General features: G+C 38.7%; 1 protein-coding gene across 1 annotated transcript; it reads left to right on the top strand.

Annotated features, from left to right (window-relative positions):
* The first annotated feature begins 1024 nt into the window (after window positions 1–1024).
* On the top strand, window positions 1025–21402 carry slc1a4 (solute carrier family 1 member 4). Its single transcript, XM_042010359.1, has 8 exons — window positions 1025–2157; window positions 8842–8884; window positions 11908–11973; window positions 17940–18106; window positions 18284–18517; window positions 18602–18796; window positions 18929–19063; window positions 20661–21402. The coding sequence occupies exons 1-8, from the start codon at window positions 1646–1648 to the stop codon at window positions 20890–20892; spliced, it is 1584 nt and encodes a 527-aa protein (XP_041866293.1). The 5' UTR covers window positions 1025–1645; the 3' UTR covers window positions 20893–21402.
* Window positions 21403–23273: the final 1871 nt, after the last annotated feature.

The following is a 23273-nucleotide window of genomic DNA, read 5'->3' as shown; positions in this document are numbered from 1 at the left end:
CACAACACCCGTTCATCTCAGTTTTACACTCAGATAAATATTACTGTATTATGAAATTCAAATGATCACATCTCAGGTTTTCTATGGTCTATCATCTACAAGAACGTTATGGACACAAACTCATTTATTTGAAAATATCTGGTTATTTAAAATCCTGTTAAAGTTGATTTGCAAGTTAATGAGAAACTGTTACTAATGATGATAGGAAAAGTCCTCCTACTTCTGATAACACAGTCTTCTGATATCTGGATCAACAGATGTTAGCTTCAGTCATAGATATGACTCTGTCCATCCTTCTGTTTCTGTTTGTTTTTATGATAGAAAGTGAAAAAAAAATTAATCACAGTCTTGCAATTTACAGCTTAAACCAGATGGTTGCATCTGAAAATCCCAGTAACAGAAGTAGTAGACGAGACATGAAATACCATTGGTTTATTCTGTCTACAAATAAATTAATCTATAACTTGCAACTTTAACCTGGGAGTTCATGTTCTATCCTTTACCATGGCGCCATCTTGTGTTCACACACCAGCAGTGCCACGTGGACTCCAGTCCAGCTGGTGCACCTGAAGCTCATCGGCTTCCCTCTGAGGACGAAATCATCTTTTTGATCCCTTCTGCTTTCTAAATGAAATTATACGTCATTATTGTCGTTTTGGTGCTGCTTTATTCAAACGAGCTTCATTAAAGAGAACAGAAAAAAATGACGCACAATCAGCGCCTCTAGGTGGCGCACAGCGCTGACCATGGTCCTGACAGCTCCTGTACAATCTGTACTTCTGGGAGGATAAGATGTAATTTATAGGCTTGTTTGAAAACAGAATATCATGCCATTTTTGCTATTAAATATGTGTCAGACTAAACAGAATAAAAATTTCTTTATTGGATAATAAATTATTTTGAGCAAATTTCTCCCGTAGGTTATTTCCATAATTCTCCAGCATCGAACCAGCACAGAAATCACCACAGCTGACCAGTTACAATAAGTAGGTCTGACAGAGGAAGAGCCAGACTTACTGGAATATCTAGATATTTAAAAATGTGAAATCGTGGATGACATCAGCTGAAACAGACTGATGCAATCATGAAATAAGACTCTAAAGAAAAGGTCTGCTGGGTACTTTTCCTAATGTTTATGTAAAATAGAGGCGAGATGAGGGGTTCTCCCCATCTAATAGACACGAAGGAGACTAGATAACCTAACTGTTCCATTTGCTGTGATATAATCTTTGTTTTTCCGAGCACAGAGACTATATAATGTTTCAAACGTGCGTTTTGCAGAAAAGATGGAAAGAAACTACTTTTAAACCAGAATCTGATTTTAAATAGCTGTAAAAAGTGGACCACATTGTCCTGAGTTGTTTGAGACCACGGCAATCTTCTGTGCTCTTGCATCATTTGTTCACGCTACAAACGGCGGCCCTTGTGCGCATGTTCCCTGGCTTTTCCAGTGGTCTCTTCTTCTCCATTGGCTCCCCGCGCAGCCCTGCGATCCGTCTTTACTTCAGACCAGCCCCCCATCACAGCTGAGTGTGCGCAAAACGTGTGAGTGTGTGCATTCAGCCCACGCTGCCTGGAACCGGTCTCTGCTTCTTCCCACGTTGCTCCGAACTGGACAAATAATAAGAATAATAATTAACAAAAGATGGAGAAAAAGAGTGAAATCAACGGACACGCCATTCCCAACTCGGAATCCACAGATCGGATCATGGAGAAAAGCGCGTGGAGCTTCAGAGAGAGGCTGATGGAGTTCCTGAGAAGGAACCTCCTAGTGATCCTGACCGTATCCGGGGTTCTGGTGGGCGTCGGGCTCGGGATGATGGTCCGCAACATGAACCTAACCAAAGCGCAGATGACCTACTTCGCCTTCCCCGGAGAGATGCTCCTCCGGATGCTGAAGATGATCATCCTGCCGCTGGTCGTGTGCAGCCTTATATCCGGCGCCGCCAGCCTGGACACCCGCTCCCTGGGCAAGCTGGGGGGCATCGCGGTCGCCTACTTTCTGGTGACAACCCTGATCGCCTCGGGGATCGGGGTGGCCCTGGCCTTCATCATCAAACCGGGAGTCGGCGCAGGAGCCCTGAACACCAACAACCTGGGGCTGGAGAGCGTGAGCAGCAACAAAGAGACCACCGACTCTTTCCTGGATCTGGCCAGGTAGTCTTCACTCATTCTAACTCCACACACTAACTACAGTACAAGGAAAGGGTGACGCGTAAAGCCACGCACGCGCGCACACTTTCTTTAATGAACCATCAAAGTCCTGCAGTCACTTGTGAAAACATTACAGTATTTTGGTCTGTAAATGAACACAGTGATGGCACAGGTTCTGCAGAGGAATGAAGGAGGAGCTGATTTTAAAGCCAAAGTTGATCAGTGTCATTCTGAGCTGACCCCTCAGCTCAGGTCAGTTTACCCTGCAGTTTATCTGTTTGTCTAAGTCAGGTTGTCTGACAGAATATGATCTCCAGCTGCCAGGATGTGTGTGACTGTAACATTCCTTAAAAAATAAATAAAAATCACCCAACAGGGTTGTGTAACCCTTAAAAAACATCTGATTTGCAATTCAGAGGAGAGAGTGCTCGCTGCTCCTCCCTGCTGGAGAGGCTCATTCTTGTTTCAAGTACCATGTTTTACTAAATGGTTATTTTTGCATGAATAGTTGACTACTTGTCCAGCCCCCGCTTCCTGGAAAGATGCATCCTGTCCTCTGACTGTATGTAGAACTCATCAAGTGGAGGATGATGCAACTTTTAAACAGGTTGCTTGGGTAAAAGTTTCACTTTGCTCCACTTCATAATTCACTCTTGCAAGAAGTTAAGTAAATGTTTTTATTCTGGTAATAAGATTTAAAAAATTTTTAGTTTCTAGTTTAAGGAACTTTTACAGCAATCAGAATTTTTTTGCATCCACTTTTATGAGCAGCTAAGAGCCTTATCATTTCCGCCTTGCAAACCATGTCTAAATCATTCCCACCCCAAGTCCGTTTCTAATCTATGTCTCTGAATTCAGTGTCTTTGAAGAAAAATATTTGCAAGTGGTGCAAGTTTACTTAACATTTTTTTAAAAAATGTTTTACTTTTTTTCCATGCTGATAGTCTCAGGATATAAATATCAGCATGGCCTTCGATGGTCCTAATAATAAGTTCCCACAGTGTTAGGAGAAACTGACAGCTGTTGAAAGAGTAGAGTGTATTTTGAGGGAGGGAAAGAGGTGGAGGGATGAGTTTCAGCACTGTATGAACTGAACACTGCTAGTCAGCACTTCTTCCTTATCACAATAGCAGGTGCAGTCTGCTTCAAATTCTCAGTCATGTTTTTTTTTTTGTTTTTCTCTTGGAATTACATTTTAGGACTGCAGCTGACAGTTTATGTTAAGTGAACTTAAGGGAAAAAATGTTTGGGTTTTTAGAGCTTCCTTCACAAAATGTGTCCAAATATTGTCCTGATCACTTATTAGAACAGATTGTCCTGAAGTTTACTCATATTTTCGTCTAGGCTGCCAAAGACATGATGCATATCCATGCTCCTTACCCTGTACCCACCCCTACAACTAAATACCGCACCCCACAAACCTTTACCCTAACACTAACCTTAACTTAACTGCAGTTAAGTTCCTATTTACCATGAGGACTCTCCATTGACACTATGCCCCTTACCCAACCGAATGACCAGCCTAACCATAACCTGATTCAAACCATGCAGGTCTTTACTCCCAAAAATCACTTTGTCCCCATGGGATCAAAACTGCTGTCCCCCCATTCACAGAAAGCCCCTGTGGTGTGCAGTCTGACTTTGGTTTCTATCATGTAGGAAAAACAAGTAAAATGTCCCCAGAGGACGAATCCTGGTAACTTTAATAATCCTCAACTTATTCTCATGCTCCTTGCTGAAGGCGACATGGTTTTCTTTTTACTACAGATGCAAAGAATGAAAAAAGAAAATAAATAAATAAGATAAATAAATAAGATTTTCTCCAAAATGTTGAAAATTACATGTAAATTTTCCATCAGATTTTATTAAATGCATTCAGTGTCAATGGTCACATTTAACTAAATGTTTTTACAACATGGAATAAATGTGACTCAGATTGATTGTAACGAATAAATGCAAACTTTTGCATAAACTTGATATTTATTTAACCATTAGACAGGGTTAACAGTTTCTAAGACATATTGCATCCCCATATGGCAAAAACTTTGCTCAAAACCCTTTTTGTATACAATCTGGTGCTTGTCTTCTGACCCCTGGTGGATACTTTTAAAACTATAATTCTGACACCACACAGTAAAATATTTTTTATATATTATTCATTTTACATTTTCTAAAAGGGACAAACACAGATAAAAAAAATATATAAAAAAGATGTTCTGTCCATGTTAAAGTGTTAATTTGTACATGTAAGAGAAAATCTGCATAAACCATGAACACTTATTTACATATTGCATTTAAAGTAAAAAAAACAACAACAAACAAACAAACAAAAAAAAACTTATGCATAAACTTTTTATGTTTATTCAGTTATTAAATTTTACAGTGATGCATTGCAAATGTTTAAATGACACTAAAAATCAGCAAGAAAGTAGAAAGTCTCTATAATTAATTTTCATCCATTCAAATCAAACGTTGATAGGACAACAGTCAAAGCTGAGCAAGCCCTCCATTAGCAATTCAAGACTTAGAGACGCATTAGTAAAAACAATAATATGCATGTATATTTTACATTTGTTTTAATTTTTATTTGTTATTTTAAACTAAATACCTTGATTGACTGTTCATCTAACATCGTTATTGGGCTAAACAATGTGTGTGTGTGTGTGTGTGTGTGCACAGCTATTTGAACTCTTGGAAGGTTGAATAAAAACAGAAAACAATATTACATTTATTCGTATGAAAGCTTCAGACTGTATATTTCTTCTGTAAATAGCATCATTTTATAAAAATTGGTCATAGACAAGTATTCTGTCTTTATTATTTTTCAATTAAATGACAGAAAAGGGTATTTTTCTAAAGGTCTTTACAAAACACAATTTACTTTAGTTTCCCAGCGCTGTTCTGCTCATCTGAAAAACTGGAAGTAATAATAATTTCTCTTTTCCTCAGACTTGCACAGGTAATTATAAAGTTAAATTAAAGCAGTTTTTTATTAAAAAATAAACAGATACTAGAGTTTTACTCACTTATTTTTCTCTGCAGTGACTGAATCTGTATTTGGAAACATGTTCAATCAATTAAGAAAGTTGTTGCTGCAAACGCTATAAATAGACATAACACCTCCCATGACATCACTGTAGCTTTTGTTTCTGCAGGTTTTAATAGAAGCTTTAGGTTTGATTAATTAGGAAATCAGTAACAGTTTTAAAACTCTGTCCTCAGAAAGGAGGCTCTGTGGGAAAAGCATGCCGGTTCCCAGCTCTGGTTTCTGGGTAAATCCAGAGCCTCACCTTAGTCATGTGATTGGAAAAAGCATGACTGCCTTCATGGAGAGGAACTCCAGACACTTTGTGTTGCTGCAGGAATCTTTGCATATATTTGCGTCTTGTAGCTTTAGGAAAGAAAAGAGATGAATAAAGGAAGATTTTGTGGCTCGCTGCCAGCTTCAGCGAGGGAGATGACATACATTTGGGCCTGGACTGAGGGCAGAGTTGATGGGGGTCATTGGGATATCAGCTGAATTGCTTGGCTGTAGTCTGGTCATGGGAATAAATGAGAGCAAAGTCTGTGTTTCTTTGCACAATGCAGGGCAAACCCTGGAGGATGAAGTTACAACAAACACAGTGATACATGGAAAAAGGCCTGTAGCCTTCCAGTAATCCCTGTATGATTATCCTGCAGTACCAAAAACAAACTCAGCGTGCAGCCAGTATAGTCAGCCTGGTAACAATAAATGTTTTGATTGGAGATTTCTATCAGCAGTAAAAAGGACAGTTCTACATTTCATGGAAATTTGAAATAACTCCAAACCAAAATGAATGCAGCGTTATGTACTCAATTTGGAATTTACTAAATTATTGTATTTATCCGTGTCTATAAATAATGAAGGATAAATACAAATGACACAAATGATATCCTAATTCAGACACCAAATTAAAAAGAAGAGTTATATGATAACTCTAAAAATAAGGAATTATGTGTTTGATAAATTATTTCTTTATTGTAAAAATGCTTCTTGGAAATAAATCTTATAAAGTTGGAAAGTCCATTTATTTCTCTATTAAATTGTGGTACATTTATAAGGAAAATGCATTTAAGGATGAGCAGCAGAGTTGAGTACGTGAGCTGTGCCAATGATAATCAGCTAAACACAAGTTTCCTTCATTTTTATGCTAATATCCATTTTGCTAACAAAATCAAACTTAAATGATCCATGCTAATGTCATTTTTGAAAGAAGCAGCTCACATTTATTGAAACACTATATATGTTGTTTTGTATAGACATAATATTGTGATTGTTGGCAGCCAAGCTGCACAAATTTCCCAACTTTCTCTTTTAAATTAAAGAATCTCCAGCTAGTTAGATTACTACAAACATGCTAGCATGTTGTTGCTAATGCACAACTGGAAGCTACATGAATAGCAAAAACTTAGATGAGAAGTATGATGTAATTTATCTAATTCAGATAATTTTATAGAAACTAAAACTGTTTGCATCAGTTTTTATTGTAATGAACAGGTATGGACATTAAATTGAACCAAAGTGGCTACTGGCTAGTTTTATGATGCTAATGAGAGGCTAGGCTAACATTAGAGTGACACATCAACACTTTTAAGACTCGATGTGAATTCAGCATCACCATCAAGTTGACATTTCAAGTGTTTAGAGAAAACTGAAGAGATAACTAGTAAATGTCTGTAAACATACTGTAAACATGTTAAATAAGGCACTTACAGCGTAAACATTAAAGCCAATTTGTCTAGTTTATGTTTAGTTGTATTAAAAGTAATTTAGACGTATCAAAGCACAAAATTAATGCAAAATTTCTAAAGTGTAGGCTACAACTTGACTGTAGCGATAAGCAGGTCTGACCTGACCTGACTAACCAGGTTTCACAGCAAACTTTGACATTTCTGTGAAGGAAAACTGAAACTGAAATAAAACCCTGCTTGTTTGCAGTTTGCATGACACAGATAACCAAATATTGCACATCATATCCCAGAAATTGTGTTTGTGGCTGTTTTTATTAACAAATTTCCTGAATCATGAACCTCTAAATATTGATTTTTTTGTAAACAAATCCATAAATTAAACAGTGAGAATGACCTATGTGTCCATAGGTGTTTAAAATGTGAACAAACATGCAGTTTACATAGATGATGCATGATTAACAAAAAATGAGTCATTGCCACTGAATAGAGCAGTGGCTCCTAACCTGGGTCCCTGTCCCCCCTCGGGGATCTCCAAAGACCACTCTATAGAGCCTGTGTGATTGTTAAAATTAAGGCCATGTACACATGGATACAAGTTGAGGTTCAACTCTGCTTGAAGTTTTTATCATTTAGATGTTTACGTCACACTGAACATTTCAGGAGCCCTGAAACGTTTATTTTTCTAAGCAGGGTCCCAAAGTGAAAAAATGAGTTTGTGTTTATTTATTTATTTATTTGCTTTTAATTATACTTTTATTTTTTGTGCTGAAAGTACAATGAGAGCAAGAATTCCCTGGAGTCAAATTCCTAGTTTGTGCGTACAGAATAAATAAATAAATAAAATAAAGCCAAACATGGTTTCGGCACAGGGGGTCCAGGCTTCTTATTGGCATTAAGGGGGTCTTCAGGAAACATTGGTTGGGAACGACTGGAATAGAGGACTCTACGTAGCGACTGGAAGACAGAGGGTCCTCTGTTACAAACTTCTGCAATGTTGGATTTATAATCTGGTGTTCCTGCAGTTTTCTTCTTGCAGCTGCAGCTATCTCTTGTTTCTCTTCATTCTGTTCATTACTCCCAGAGATGGATTGTAATAATCAGGAAGGTCATAGAAGCACTTATCATGTTGGCTAAATGAGCATTGATGAAACTGGAAGAAGCTCTAAACAGAATGATCCCAACAGGAATGTATGCCTGGATTTAGTGAATGCCATGAATGCTTTACCCATCTACTTAGTTTTTCTTATTTCTTGTATTTTGTGAACCCAAAATTTTATGGTTGAAGAAAAAAAAACAAACTTTTTGTCAACTCCTTACACCCTGTCCACACAGTCTGCCTGTCATTAGCATTTAGCACTTAGCACCACTTTAGCCCTTATCTCAGGTGGAAATTCCAAATATTTCCTTAGCATTTGTTCTCTTGTTTATGAAGTCAAACACAATTAATAAGATATTAAAATACTTTTGATTGTTTTACAGTTTCATAATACTATAGGCTAGATTTAAGTGGGTATGGATTAAAACTGATTCATTTGAGCATTAATGGTTGTGAATGTCCACAAAATAGTTTCTATGCTTCACTGTAACTATCATTTCAGCTTCTTAAAGCTTACTGACATGGTTGCATCTCATGACATGTGACTGATCAACTCCAAATTAAATGAAATCCAGGATTTTAATCCTAATCCCATCAAAGAATGTCTTAATGTAATATGATAAACGTTGAAGACAGTAGGTGAGTGTTAGAACAGCTGCTATGTTTAAAATACTAGATTTCGTGGAAGACATTGGGATAACAGCCAAAGTGGAAGCAGTGTTTTAAATGGGTCAGCTAGAGGATAATTTAGAAAGACTTCTCCAATTCTGATGCAAATGTTCTGCTTTTGCACCAGTTTGGAACAGCTTGAAAAGTTTGTAGAAGAGCACCAGCGATAAAACTGTGGCTCTAATTTGTATTTCCTCTTCTTTTCTCAGGAATCTGTTTCCAGCTAACTTGGTGGCTGCTGCTTTCCGCTCTGTGAGTACCATCCCCTCACTTTACCACACAACACAACTCTTCTTTCCTCTCCTACTTTCTTGTTTCCCTCTCATTGCCTGCGTCTTGTGCAGATTGTTCCTCAGAATTTATTTCACCAACCACACGGACAACGCTCCACGCTCATTTACAGTGGCATTAAATCCTGGCTGCTGCACTGAGAGCCACATAATGCCTGCTCACGCTCAGCACAGAGGCCGCCGCTCCCCCCGCTCGCTCCAATGCCTTTTTTCCTTGTTCCCTTAACAGCCGTTGCCATGGTGAAACTATCCATTCCAGCAAACCTAGCAACCCATCTCGCTTTGCTAAACTAGAAGCACAACCCGCTTCACTTCTTAGAGTTATGATCTATTAAAGGTAGAATAGGAACAAGGAAAATTCAATATTTGGGAACACACACATACAGTACACACACACACACTTTCATGCACACTCAAGTAACCAAGCCATTTACCTGAAACTGACCCTGTGAATATAAACTCACCAACTAGTCAGTTACTTCTCACTGAGAGAGTAGTGGTGTTTTAAAGTGTGGTCGGTTCATAGAGTTCAGTAAATCCCAACACACACTCACGCTGTGGATATTGTGGTAGAGTCCCGGTGGAAAGAGTCCAACGGTGGATTAAACCAAGAAAGCAGAGGAGAGGGGAGATTTACACAAAATGACAAGCAGCATGATGTTTAAACAGAAAACAAATGAGGTGTGAGATTTGGGGGTTGACTTGTTAGCTTTGAAACTGCGCTCATCTGAAACCTCATTCATCTCTGAACTGTCAAAGAATATTTAATAATCAAGATTCTGTTTCTTTTAAAAGGTTATTAGTCTGTATCAATATAATGCTGATTATTAAACAGATTGAATTTTAGTAGGCAGGGACTGGCCCTGAAATACGTTCACAGACTGCATTACTCATAGAAAAAATTACTCTTTAAAGTTTGCTTTGATGTAAATCCTACCAGAAAACACTTATTGTAACTTTATCTGAATAAATGCTGTTAATAAGATTTTACACGTTTCATCACCATTTCACTCTTTTAGCTTTCACTTGAGCAAAAACCGTTTTTTTTCTTTACATGTGGAATAAAACATCACATTACTTCATGTAATTTATTTAACCAAAAATTAAGTTAAGATCCAGAATCAGTGTAAAAAAAAATCTAAGCACAAGCTGTGATTCAAGACTTTTTAAAAGCACATTTAGCAGAAGTACCTTAAAGTTATAATTTTATGGATTAGTCTCTTTATCACATTCTCTGAGGAATTTTTCTCATTAAATCCAAGATGAGTGCTCCATAATAACACCATTATTTTTCACATTTCCATTATAAAAGAAAAGTTGCTATGACTACTTTGCTGCTAAAAGACCTCTGTTTTGACCTGGAAATAATGATGAAGCTGCTTCCTGTCAAACTTCCCACCAATCAGAGAGCTTAAATTGATGATAATGTCCAATCGGGAGCAGCCAAAGATCAACAAGTGAGCAGAAAGTTCTGTGTGTGTCTGAAAAGAACAAAAACGATGGTCTTCAATGGCTGGAATAAAGCTAAGAAGATGGTTTTCATGCACAGTGGTGCAAAAAGTGAGTTGAGTTGGAGATGGTTTTGTGGGGATAGAAGGTAAACAGTAGCATAAATAAAAAAATAAAAAGCTACATGAAAAAGTGTAAATATGTAAATAATTTCTGTTGTGTTTGTCTCAAAGCCATTAATTTTCCCCCTGAAAGCCAAGACTTGTGAGAATGATATGCAGATGAGAAAATGCTTGGTCACTGTTGATCTGTGTGTTATTTCTAGAAAGTACTAATGAAAATAAATAAATAAATTCTTTTTTTTTCTTTTTTTTTTTTGGTTGGCTTTTATGGTGCTGTATCTATTGATACATTAATTTTACATAATTTTAATCTCATTATCTGACAACTGAGGGTGTCTTGAAAAAATGGCTGCATGTTGACTGGGATTTTAAGGGTTGAGCTTTAACATGCATTTTTACAAAACAATAAAAACCCAGCGGAACAAAACAAGCAAACAATGGCCCAGGGTTTTAAGGATTAATGTCTCACTACAGCATATCAATCAGACTGGGGTCTGAACTTTGACTGGATCATGTCAACACCTTGTTCTTTTCTTCCTCAGTGTTGTAGATTTGCTGCTGTGTTTGGGATCATTATCTTGTTACATGATCCAGGTATAACTAAGCTTTAGCCGTTGGACAGATGGCATCTTCTTTAACTCTCTGGTTAACGGCTAGTTGGGATTACTTTAGTGTACAAAGCAGTTCATAGTTTTACTTAATAACTGCAAGGTTCCCAGGCCCTGAGGCTGTAAAACAAGCCCAAATCATCACCCTTCCGCCACTGTGTTATGTTGTGCTTTACGGCCAAACACATCTACTTTGGGTTGTTCAACAACTCACAGAATAGACTGAAGCTGTCCATCTGTAGCTTTTGAGATAGGATGTAAAACTTAAAATGGCTCTATGTAAGTTTCTGATCTTTAAACCACTGTTGCTTACGGGACACCGTGTGACGTTGCCGCTGAGTTTTGCTTAGCGTTTAGCATAACATGCTAGCAACAGGCTGCAAACACGCCGGCTGTACTGCAAAGAATCATAAGAAGAGGAGTGGAAAAGAAAGAGAGAAAGAAACAGAGCAACAGTTTAGACGAGTCAACATCAGACTGACTTTTACTGGCTGGAGAGCGCTCAGAGTACTGGTAGGATAGAGATTAATGCTAAGTTAGCCATTGATTGGGGCCACCTCACTAAGAAAATCTCCTATAGTTCCTCTTTAAAACCCAAGAAAATAAGCTTGAAGTGCTTAGGATTATTATTTCTTTAAGTAGGTTTTCAGGAACTCGTTCTTACTTCTCAGATTTCCTTTTAAATGACTCAAATGTCCAGCTTTCTGGTTGTCTTTGGGTTCGGTTGGTCCTGCAGCAGTTGACTTTTCTCTGCATCCATTCTGGCTTCCTGCCATTATTAATAGATTTATCTCTTCATGTTGCAGTATGCCACTGACTACAAGATGGTTGCTGTGGGAAACAGCTCCAATGGGACAATCCTCTATCAAAAGGTAAGAGCAGGAACTATCTTACGCATCTAATTTACTTGAAATGCCTGATGTCATTCTGAAATTAAAAGTAAAAAAGAAAAGGAAAGGAAAAGTATTCTATCATCTGTGCCTGGAAATCAGACAGTAACCTTTGTCAAATGACACCAGGAGGTCAAACTACTGTTTGCTGTGAGCGCTTTGTGTGTACGTGAGTCAGCCATGGGTGCAAAGTCATTGAATAAGCAGTACGTGCAAAACTAATGGAGGACTTAGTTTGGGGAGAATGGGTTCAAGGTTGATGGTGAAATGTTGATATTTCTGGGTGATTGAACAGTGCAGTCATTCTAAATGAGACAGTATGACTAATTTGTACTTCAAATCAAAAGGTAATTCATTTTCATATATGATGTTTTATGTGATATTTAAGTTCCTGAAAAGTGTTGACAAGTTTAAAAGTGCAAAGAGAAAGTGAAAGCACAGTCATGTCTTCCATTCCCAGTCCTTTCTCACAGTGCAACATGTTATATTGACATTTGTCCATCTATCTAAAGTAAAGTATTAAAGCTTAATCTATAATAGTAGCTAAATTGTCAGATTATAAGGTAAACCCAGGCTGTTGATTTTTGTAAAGCAGTACTCATGTGGCATAATTGGAAATATAAACTAATCATGCACTTTTAACTCCTAAAGCCTCATTTATGCTCACTCTACGTACATCAGTGTCAAACATTACTGCCCACATACTTCCTCGTCTTTTTTACATTGTCACGGTTGTTCAGCAATACATCCACTAGAGGGCAGTGGAGAGTTTTGAGATCACCTTCAAGTTCCGATGACTGTTTCAATTTCAAACATGGTGACGGTGAAGACATGATATGATCCACCAGCGAGTGCGGGTTGGGACAGGACAGTTAGGGTGCGGATATGGTTTGTAAACTGCATCTGCCAACCCTAACCTTACCCAAGAGGCAGAGTATCAACCAAATAGTGGAAGGTGCCTCAGCTATCTAACAGCATGACGCCATGAAGCATGAAGCATGATGACTTCCTGAAAGAATAACTAGAAGATTTAGTTTTGGATGGCCCCGTCAAGTTCTCTCTGGCCCTCTTCCTCACCAGGAAAGTGCAGACTTTCTTGGATCTCCATGGAACGGTGCATCATAATGCCATTTTAATCAGAGATTTAGTCAACAAAAAGAAAATCTGTTGCTCTAAACGAGAAGCTGTATCTGCTTTATTTTTATGCCAGGTCGCAAGAGAAGAAGAGACATTTCTTTTTAACCACTTAACAGATCGTGATATGTTAATCTCCAGCCTTTTGGGTCAGATCGGTTAGATTGGTACACCAATGTAAGGGTCCCAAAAAAAGTAAGTCGGATTGGATATAAGGGTACCCTTCCCCGTTTGTTAATGTTGTCTCTATGCAGGCTTGAACCACGTGGGGGTTATGTGACATAATGAGTTTCAGGGAAGACTTGAACAATGGCGGCAGAAAAACAAAATGGGACTGTGGCGGATGCATTTTTGTTAGAAACTGAAAGAGTAAAGGATTATTGAGCATTTCAAAAGTTTCTTCTGAACCAGTAGGCACTGCGCAAGTGAAAAATATTAGGATCGTATTTAATCTGTCCATCATGTAAATACAACTGATCAGATCACTTTATCTAGCGTCCATGTTAACATGTCAGCTGGAATCTCCAATCAGATTGATTTTAATCAGATAGATGAAATATTTGTCCACATAACAGTAGCTAATGACTTAATGTAACAGTACAGGGAAGTAGAGAATAGCGAGTGACTTGCTGAACTGAATATTTCCTACAACTCTGGAGGATATCCACCAGATTGAGCTAATCTAGCATAAAGTTAGCATCTACCTTATCATGTTGTACTAATATGTGGCTTCTTCTCAGAACCTGCATAGCATCTATTTAAAATAGGTTAATTGAAATAGAATAAAAATGATCATGGAGTCGCTAATCTCAGGATGTTGCAATACAGTGTTCTCAGTGCTGAAAAGACAGCTTTCACAATGGAATTTCTTAAACCAAATACATACATGCTGCTTATATATAAAAAAAAGTGTTGATAATGAGGAGCAGCGCTAGCGGTAAATTAGCCATCATTAAATACTTCAGATGCTTGTTTTGACATGTTGTAGCAACAATGTAGAGAGTCGGGATAGTTACTAAACATAGCTACTTCACATCAAGCCGTGTTAAGTTTGTGTGCTCAAGCTCAGAGCCCACTGAGTGCTGTAGCTGGAAGCAATCAGCTGTAGGGAGGTCTCCAGCTGAGATGTCATTAAAGATGTTTATAGAGTATTAGGTTTCCGGTTCTGCTTTTGGAAAGGAGTCTTTTAGATTTTGGCCCCACAGAAGAATATCAGTACCTAAATGTTGCTGAAAGATCCAAGGTAAAATCTTTGTTCATGACTAGGTTGTATACACTCTAATAAAACCTAGTGATAGACCACAGGGTGTTGTCATATCTTAAAAAAATGGGGGACACTGACTCAGTAATAACACTGGTTCGTTGCCATGCAATCCTGTGGTTTTTTATTTTCTCTGCTGAAGTGGAACTGTACAGCTGACTTGATCTCTAGAATCTCATAGGTTTTAAGAGAGGCTGACGTAAACAGTATGTCACATGACAACCCTTGCCAAGGGTGATAAAGTCACACAATATAAATGATATTAATTCATGCATCTACTTGTCTGGAGGCACCAACCAACTGGCTGGAGGCATCCAAGGACATGATTTCAGACCAAGTACAGATTCAATCCATGTAGAATGGTAGTGACCAGACCAGTGATATATTGTCCTTAATGACTTCTTTTTTGTCAATAGCTTCAGTAGCATAGGAATTGTTGCTTAGCATGAGGAAGGTAGTGAGATCAATGCCTACACTCTGCAAAGTTTTTCACCTCATAACTTATCTCATACTAATGCTTTGTCAGGAATGTGCTAAGCATTTGGGCTAATGCACATTATCTTTTCCAAACCATAGCTAAATAGTTTCCATAACTAAACCTAATCTTGTGTCAGAATGAAAATAAAAATAAATAAATAAATGCAACAAAAACAATGGTCTAAGACAGATTTACATTCATCTTAATGCCATCTCCCAGAGAAGGTAGAAGTCTTAAACATTTTCTTACACAGTCAACAGCCTCCAAACACGCTGCTAAAAGAAGCACATTGTGCGTTGAAGGAGCAAGCAACGTGGTACTGAGGAGAGACCTATAATTATGGTCCTAAAATGTGCTAGATTTGTGTTTAGTCGATGATCAAGAAAAATGAAGTGAATAGTGAAAAGTGAATAGATCTGGTGACAAAACGGCCAAGTTGGTAACACAGTTTGTGTCAGTCTCCTTTTTTAACTCCACGTTATCTGTTGTGAGTTTGACTTGTGAGACGTGATGCTGTCACCTCTTGAATGAAGAGTTCTCTCCAGAAACTACCAAAACATGAATTCTTTATAAAGTCACAGTTATGGTGTTGTATTGTGTTTACACAGACTGTTGAATGTTCATATACAGAGTAAATGTTAAGACATTACAACTAAACCAGTGTGGTTAGTTTGAATATATATTCATTTTTTCTTTACTTTTCTTGTGGTGTGACAAGTCAATCAGAGTTAACTATTTGACAGGTCATCTTGACCACACACATCCATTGAGCCTGTGAGAACAACATTGAGACAGTTTATACTGAGGATTGAGAGCCTGGCAGAAGGCTGACTGCAGACTTCCAGATTGCTGCTGGGCTGGTTACATGATGTGGATGTTGCATCGAAGGCGAGAGTCTGATGAATTTGTTATTTTGTCAGCAGGAGATACAGAAGATCGGAAGCAGAGAAACAGATGGATGATAGCTGTACAAAAGGCTTTTTGGGCTTGTACTAAAGCAACATCCTGTTAGTTACCATTTTTAAGGTTCTTAGCACTGCTCCAGTTTGTATGCAAGAACTTTCTGAGAATTCATAAAATGCTCAATATATGCTGGCACACAAATTTGTTTTAAAAAAAAAAGTAAGAGTTTTTGATATGATTATCTAATTTGCTAAATTTTGAACCTGCAATTAAAATTTTCAATCCTACTACTTTCCTCCAGATCCAGTATGAGGGAACAGTTGGGGGATTCGATACTGGCACTGGGCCATGGTATTTGTCTGCAGTGGGTCATGGTGGATAGTCCCCCTCAGAGCCAGGGGATGAAGCTGGTCAAGCTGATGGAGAGCTCAATACAATGGGAGGGGATTGAGCTGAGGATTTACCCTTGTCCTTATTCGTTATCCATCATCCAGTTCACTGAATCTTTCTACCACCCCAATCCTTTGCACTCACATACACACTTTAGTAAGAGGCGTCATGTAAACCATTTTGGATGCTATAAGATTTCTTATTAGACAAGGTTACCTTACCATAATCAAGGTGTCCACATGAGGCCCTAGCCCAGGCTTAGAGCCATAACTGAGCATATGCTGTTGTGTGAACATAATTAATAAACTAAGAATCCTGTTCAAGGTTGAGCATCGTACCAAAACCATGTTAATGAGCGAAAAAATCCCATATCCCAAACAAGTTAAAGAGGAAGCAAAGAAGATGTAGGGGAAGATCGAGGCAGAGGGAAAAGTGGAGGAAATTCAAACCAGTAGCTAACGTGAGATTACAAGCTAACAAAGTGGATGAGCCCGAGGTGCTGGCAAGGTCTCAAAAAGAATACAGGGAATGTTGTATTATGTGCTACACTGAGACATGGCTGCATGAACACATCCCGGATTGTTAAGTGTCTGTACACTGTTTTAAGACTGTACGAGTAGACTGTGATAAGATACTAAGCGAAAAGCTAAAGAGAGGTGGCACTGCAGAGGTTTTTAACCACCTTAAAATAAAGATTAAGAAGGATGACTACAGGAAAAGGTTATGCAGAACAACCTGTGGCCAGGAATGAACAATATCACTGGCTTTAAGTTAAAGTTAAGGGGGATCAGGTTCAGTTTAGAACAACGTTCAACACCATTGTGATCAAGCCTTGCATAGCAAAATGGCTAAACACTATTTCTATAAATCTGTGTGACTACTGTAACACACTTAACTAGAACACATAATGCTGTTAGACGTGCTACCATGAAGATTAACTTTATCATTGTCAGAATGTTGATATTCTATTAGCATTTGGCAAAAGATATCATTGTGCTTAAGCCTTGCATAGTAAAATGGCTTCAATTGTTTTTTTTAAACTTCTAAAGTGCTTTTTTTTCCTATATAGTATTGCATGTTTTTAATTTCCTACAAACCAATGTTCAATTTAATCTACTGAAGATGCTTAACAGTATATTCAGTTAGCTAGGCTGGAGGACAATTTTCTTTGTCAAGTTTGTCTGTTGATTGGGCGAAAATGCTTGCTTTTAATTATGCCTACATGTGATTATCATGGCTGTCACACGTATCTTGCATTTGTTTGAAGCATTGTTTATGCAGGTCTTCAGAAATTAACGCCATGCATCTGCACGCTGCAATATGTGAATAACCGCTAGTGGCAGGGTCAAGACCAATGTGAAACTGGGGAAAAAGAAAACGGCAACTGCTGCTGCAAGAATGGCGACTGTCGTAGTGAGAGTGGCAGGTCGTTGGGTGGTTTTGGATCTTGATGTTTAATAATAACAATACAATAGTGTGAAGTTTAGGGGCCTTACATACAATCTACGATACTGCTGCTGTAGTGTTTTCGGCCATGATCTCAAAACCTCCTCTTTCGTTGTTATTTTGGTTGTTTACATCCGACAAATCTGGGAGGTCCATCCGGTATGAGTTGCAGCACGCTGTGGTGGAATCCTTCGGTGACACGTGTAGTACACAAACATGTGAACAACTACGCTCATGACGCAGTTGTTTGTGTGCGAAGCTTCTTGTTAGTTTTCAGTTGCCACATCTCCTCATTGTGGTGAGTCTCATACTGTGTGACTCTGCTTGGTGTTTAAGGTCCCAATTGGCACAGAAACAGATGGCATGAACATTCTGGGTCTGGTGCTGTTTGCCATGGTGTTTGGAGTGGCACTGCGGAAACTGGGAGAAGAGGGAGAGGAGCTCATTCGTTTCTTCAATGCCTTCAATGAGGCCACCATGGTGCTGGTGTCCTGGATCATGTGGTGAGTGTGGATGAATGTGATGTAACCGTTAAAGGTTCATACTTTAGTAATATTTTGTGGGAAAACAATAACATTAACTGTGGATCAGGGGCAGGATGTCTGTACAAATATTTACTCTTCTCATCTCTCCTTCAGTATTTTCTTTCCTAATAATTCCTTTCCTTTTGTGTTTTTCAGGTACGTCCCCTTCGGCATCATGTTTCTTGTGGGCAGTAAGATTGTGGAGATGGAAGATGTGGTTCTCCTGGTCACCAGTCTGGGAAAATACATCTTTGCTTCAATCCTGGGCCACATAATTCATGGAGGCATTGTACTGCCCCTCATCTACTTTGGTTTTACACGTAAGAACCCCTTCAGTTTCCTGTCAGGCCTCATCACTCCTTTCACCACTGCCTTCGCCACTTGCTCCAGGTACACACTTACCACGCTGGGTTACTAATGGAGATGGGGTGGTGAATGAGCTAGCAGTGCATATTTCTGTTTGTATCTCACCAGTTCAGCGACTCTTCCCTCCATGATTAAGTGTGTAGAAGAAAACAATGGTGTGGACAAGCGTATCAGCCGCTTCATCCTGCCCATTGGGGCCACAGTGAACATGGATGGAGCGGCCATTTTCCAGTGCATTGCTGCAGTCTTCATCGCTCAGCTCAACAATACTGAACTGAACGCCGGACAGATCTTCACCATCCTGTGAGTCTTGGCTGACAAAAAAGTTTTCAGTGATGATAATACACACCAACAATTTGAGTTCTTTCTCCTAACATCTATCTGAATTAAGCAAATATCTACAATTTATTAGACATTTTATTATTTTTCTTCCAGGGTCACAGCCACAGCCTCCAGTGTGGGTGCAGCAGGCATCCCAGCCGGCGGTATCATCACCATCGCCATCATCCTGGAGGCCATCGGCCTGCCAACCAACGACCTGTCCCTCATGCTGGCCGTCGACTGGATTGTGTGAGTAAAACTTGTAAACCCCATATTAGAAAAAAAAAAACAAACAGCAATATCTGCTCAACTATGCACACACATCACCAGCAGTACAGAGCAAATATAGACCAGCATGAGCTGATTGGAGGCCAGTGGCTCCAATTGGCTATGTTTACCGAGAAGAACATTGCTCTGACATCTCAGAGTAAACACACAAAAATAGGTTAAACATGAACGAGGTCATGTCTAAATGACCAGAGAGGTTTCTAAAGCCCACGTTAGGATTGCAGGCTCCCACATTTTTCAGACAAAAATAATCAACTGTCCTGATTTGCGAGGATAATAGTTTTTTAAGTGGGATTGTTTTAACCTCTCATGAGTAGTCGGTGCAGTAGACAGTGATCAGATTGCTCTTTGTTTAGAGCAGGGGTCTCAAAGTCAAATTGCTCAAAGACCACTGAAAATATCAGCATCTCATAGGAGGGCCACATTGATATTAAAGTTAAAAAAAAAACAACAACAAAAAAAAAATGCAGTATTTCCAAACATTGGTTTGATTTTGATTTAGTAACAGTTCCCACATATTTAATTAAATCAAACGCAAACCGCAGTATTATTAAGTATAGTTGTACTGAACATTTAGTTCAGGTGATTTTTCTTTGCTTTAACACTAAATAAAACTGATAAGTTGGCAAAAAATCTTTCACTGAAAACCTACAAGTTCACACGTAGCATCTATTTTCTGTCCAGAGACCTGACAGCGTTTCTCCTCAAGACGTTTAGCTACATTTGGCCTGATAGAGCTCACAGCTGAAACCCTGAGTACAGCTTCAAGATGGTTATCACTCAGCCTGGACCTATACTTGCATTTATTAAAGTTCATGGTGAGAAAAGCTTCTCACAGAGATATGTGCTTCCAAAAAGGCGCTTCACACAACTAAACACTTTTGACAATTCTGGAAAGGATGGAAATTGTGCAGTCATGACTGCTTTACCTTGTGCCTCTCTGAACTTAGTCTTTAGCAGTTGTTGCTCTGCAAGTCAGTTAGTTCCATTTGCAACACACTTGGGACGCTGTCTGCATCAGCTGAGAAGGGGTCTGCAAACAGCTGGAAAGTGTCATGGTGTGCCTTAAAGTCAACAAATCGCTGATCAAACTCCTGCAGCAGTTTATCAATAGCAGACACGTAGTCCTCCCCACAGAATGCTGGGCCTTCCACACAGACATGACATGTTCATATTTCAGACATTGCAGCACAGTGCCTGTTGGTGTATGATACCGTGCAAAACAACCACTGGATCTGTGTTTTTCTCCGCCAACTTCCTTTGTTCCAGTGCTACCAGTCCGTGTTTTTTACCAGTCATGCATGGGGCTCCATCAGTGGTGATGCTGACCAGTCTGTTCCACGGCAAACCCGCACACTCCAGCTGGTTATGGCCGCCGGACCTTATGTTTGACACCCCTGATTTAATAAAATTCAAACCAGACTATAAGCACAAGTAGTCTGTGTAACAGTCTGAGAGCATTTACACCAAAGGACTACAACACTTAAAATTATGTCATCGGGTTAGTAATGATTTTGAACTTTAAGTCTAATTTGTCTTCTACGTCCACTCTGCTCAGGGATCGCACCACCACTGTGGTGAACGTGGAAGGTGACGCTCTGGGTGCAGGAATCCTTCACCACATCAATCAGCAGGAGATGAAGAAGCAACAGCTGCAGGAGGAAGAGCTGGCTGAGGTCCAGGTGGAGGCAGTGGCCAACGTTGAAGCAGAGGAAGAGACATCGCCACTTGTTACACGTCAAACCAAAGCCTTGGAGGTCACACCTGAAGCCATTGAGTCTGTTCTGTGAACTTGGCAAGACTTTTTTTTCTTGCACCGTTACCATTTTGAGTTTTGCATCTGACATTGCTGCTGATGGGGCATCGCTCTAAAACAGAACAACAAAAAAGCAAAGCAAAACAAACAAAAAAACAAAAAAACAAACAAAAAAAAACAAAACAAAACAAAACAAAACAGAACTTCGCTGATGATTTCACTTGTTAAGGAAAAAATACTATAAATTCATACAAAGACAGACTGCAGTGCACCTAGTGCTGATGTTCCAAGTATTTTAACTCATATTAGGACATAACTAATTTCTTAATTTTATAAAACTGTCCTTAGTTAATAACTTGATTTAAATAGCTAATACATTAGAATTATACACCTTTTGCTGGCAACACCTGCCATCATTTTAACTGTAAAACAAGCTAAAAGCATTCCCATAAATGTTGGAGTTTTGTTGATCATGTAGTGTATGAGACAGACGGCCCTCACTTTTCTGTAACAATTAAGTTCATTTTCTTTGTTTTCATTTTCATTCATTTTCAGAGAAAAAAAAACAATGCTGACAAGTCAATAGTTTAACAAAAGCTTGGCAGCATTTCAGAAAACTAAATCATACACTTAATCACTTGATCTAAGCCGGAAAGCGTGTATTATATTTATCATTTCACATCATATACCGAATGGAAACAACAAATTCAGTATTTTGTAGTGAAGTTAGGCGGAAGTGTGAGCTGGTATTTTTCCATCATCCACAGTCATGTTAGAAGATGTGTTGGCTTGGGTTTGCTGACCCTTAGCAGACAATGTCAAACATTAACTCTTCAAATAATGGGTGAGGAATTTGGCCTATTTTTTGGACAAGCCTCCCACTGGTGACACACTAGCTCAGTGTGTTAAACATTTTGAACACTGGACCATTTTAGTTAAATGCATTGCCATTATGTTCTCATGTGGGAAAGGCCATTAGAATATCCTGTGATTGTTCATCCTAGAGTAAACAGAATGTTGGGCTATTTACATAAGAATGGTTTTCCAAATATCTAAAACAACTGAAAAAAAAATATATATATAGCTAACTGCATGTTTACTGTCCTCCTCCAAAGTTATTTTTTGTTTTTTCAAATATTTAAAAGGCATTAATGACATACCTTTGCCTTTATGACATCTACACTGAGAACCTAATCTCAGTCAATCTTCTAAATTTGTATTTTTCAGGTTGAAATTTAGGATCCTGGCAATACCTATAAACTGTGAATTAATTAATTATTTAAGCATGTACTTCAGCACAAAGTGGTTGACAACTTTACTGCTAAGTGCTTTTGTGAAGCATGTCAGAAATAAAAATGGAGTTTAGTTTGTTTATATGCTAGTTAATTAGCTATGGTAGCTAATTAGCTGGCACGGCTAACTTAGCTGCTTAGATGGTCATGATTAGCTAACTTATAATAAATACATTGCATTGGTAACAAACTAAACATAAATGATAAGTTTATTTGTTTGCTAGTTGATTAGAGAAGCTGCTAGTTAATTAGCCGGGTTGGCTAACTAACTAGTATATGCAGAAAGCTAAATGTTAGCAGTGTGTTTGTTAACTAATTAGCCATCTGGGCTAATCTCTAATATACAGAGAGTATATTGATGTTTTCTTAAATCATTCTCAAATAAAAAAGGCAATAAAAATTAAATAAACTATATAGAAGCTGCAATTCAGGAGCTGTTTAAATTACTATCCTATATTGACTGAAAGACCTCCAACATGGTTGCCGGCATGTGTGGTGTTTTAAGGCATCTTGCAGAGCTTTCCATGCTGCTAAAGACACCTTTCAGGATATAATAATTAGAGCTGGGATGTACTTGCTGTGAATGCAAGCGTACATGTCAACCTTCTGCTACTTGCTGCAAACAAGGGAAGCACAACCAAAACGCTCAATACTGGAGGTCACCGCTAGGGGGGGTATACAGCACTTGGACTTTGAAATAGTGAAAAGGTCAATCTACTGGTCACATTGTATTCCCAAGGCATCAACCCCCAAAATGCTTCCAGTCTATTGCCAACTGTTAAGCCACAATTGTTTATCACCGCAACGGGGAGGAAAATCTTACAGATGTTAGTAGTTGTGGACAAGGTCCGAGAGATGGTCTTCAAAACTATCCACCATTGTGTTTACCTCAGACCTGCTCATGTTCTTGTTTGCATGAGTGCCTCTAGCGTTCAAGTCAATATTGCAACTCGCTCACATAACACGTTACCTGATATCAATGTGAGCAGCCTACGTGCCAAACAAATGCAGCCATGATACGTACGCTGACGTGCGGCTAACTGCACATCCCAGGCCTTAATCAAACATAAGTTAGCAAGTTCTGCAGACACATTTGTTTGTTTGACAGAAGTTAAAACACTCT

Source organism: Melanotaenia boesemani, chromosome 16 (assembly GCF_017639745.1).
Source record: "Melanotaenia boesemani isolate fMelBoe1 chromosome 16, fMelBoe1.pri, whole genome shotgun sequence".
Classification (NCBI taxonomy): Eukaryota; Metazoa; Chordata; class Actinopteri; order Atheriniformes; family Melanotaeniidae; genus Melanotaenia; species Melanotaenia boesemani.
Note: the sequence above shows the minus strand (reverse complement) of the source record. Positions and strands in the feature narration are given on the sequence as shown.

What these genes read in the sequence shown, in the direction of transcription:
- slc1a4 (XM_042010359.1), top strand. Translation starts at nt 1,646, where the DNA reads ATGGAGAAAAAGAGTGAAATCAACGGACACGCCATTCCCAACTCGGAA. An exon ending in GGACAATCCTCTATCAAAAG is followed by an intron (nt 11,974 to 17,939) that starts GTAAGAGCAGGA and finishes TTGGTGTTTAAG; the next exon opens with GTCCCAATTGGCACAGAAAC. An exon ending in CTGGTGTCCTGGATCATGTG is followed by an intron (nt 18,107 to 18,283) that starts GTGAGTGTGGAT and finishes TGTGTTTTTCAG; the next exon opens with GTACGTCCCCTTCGGCATCA.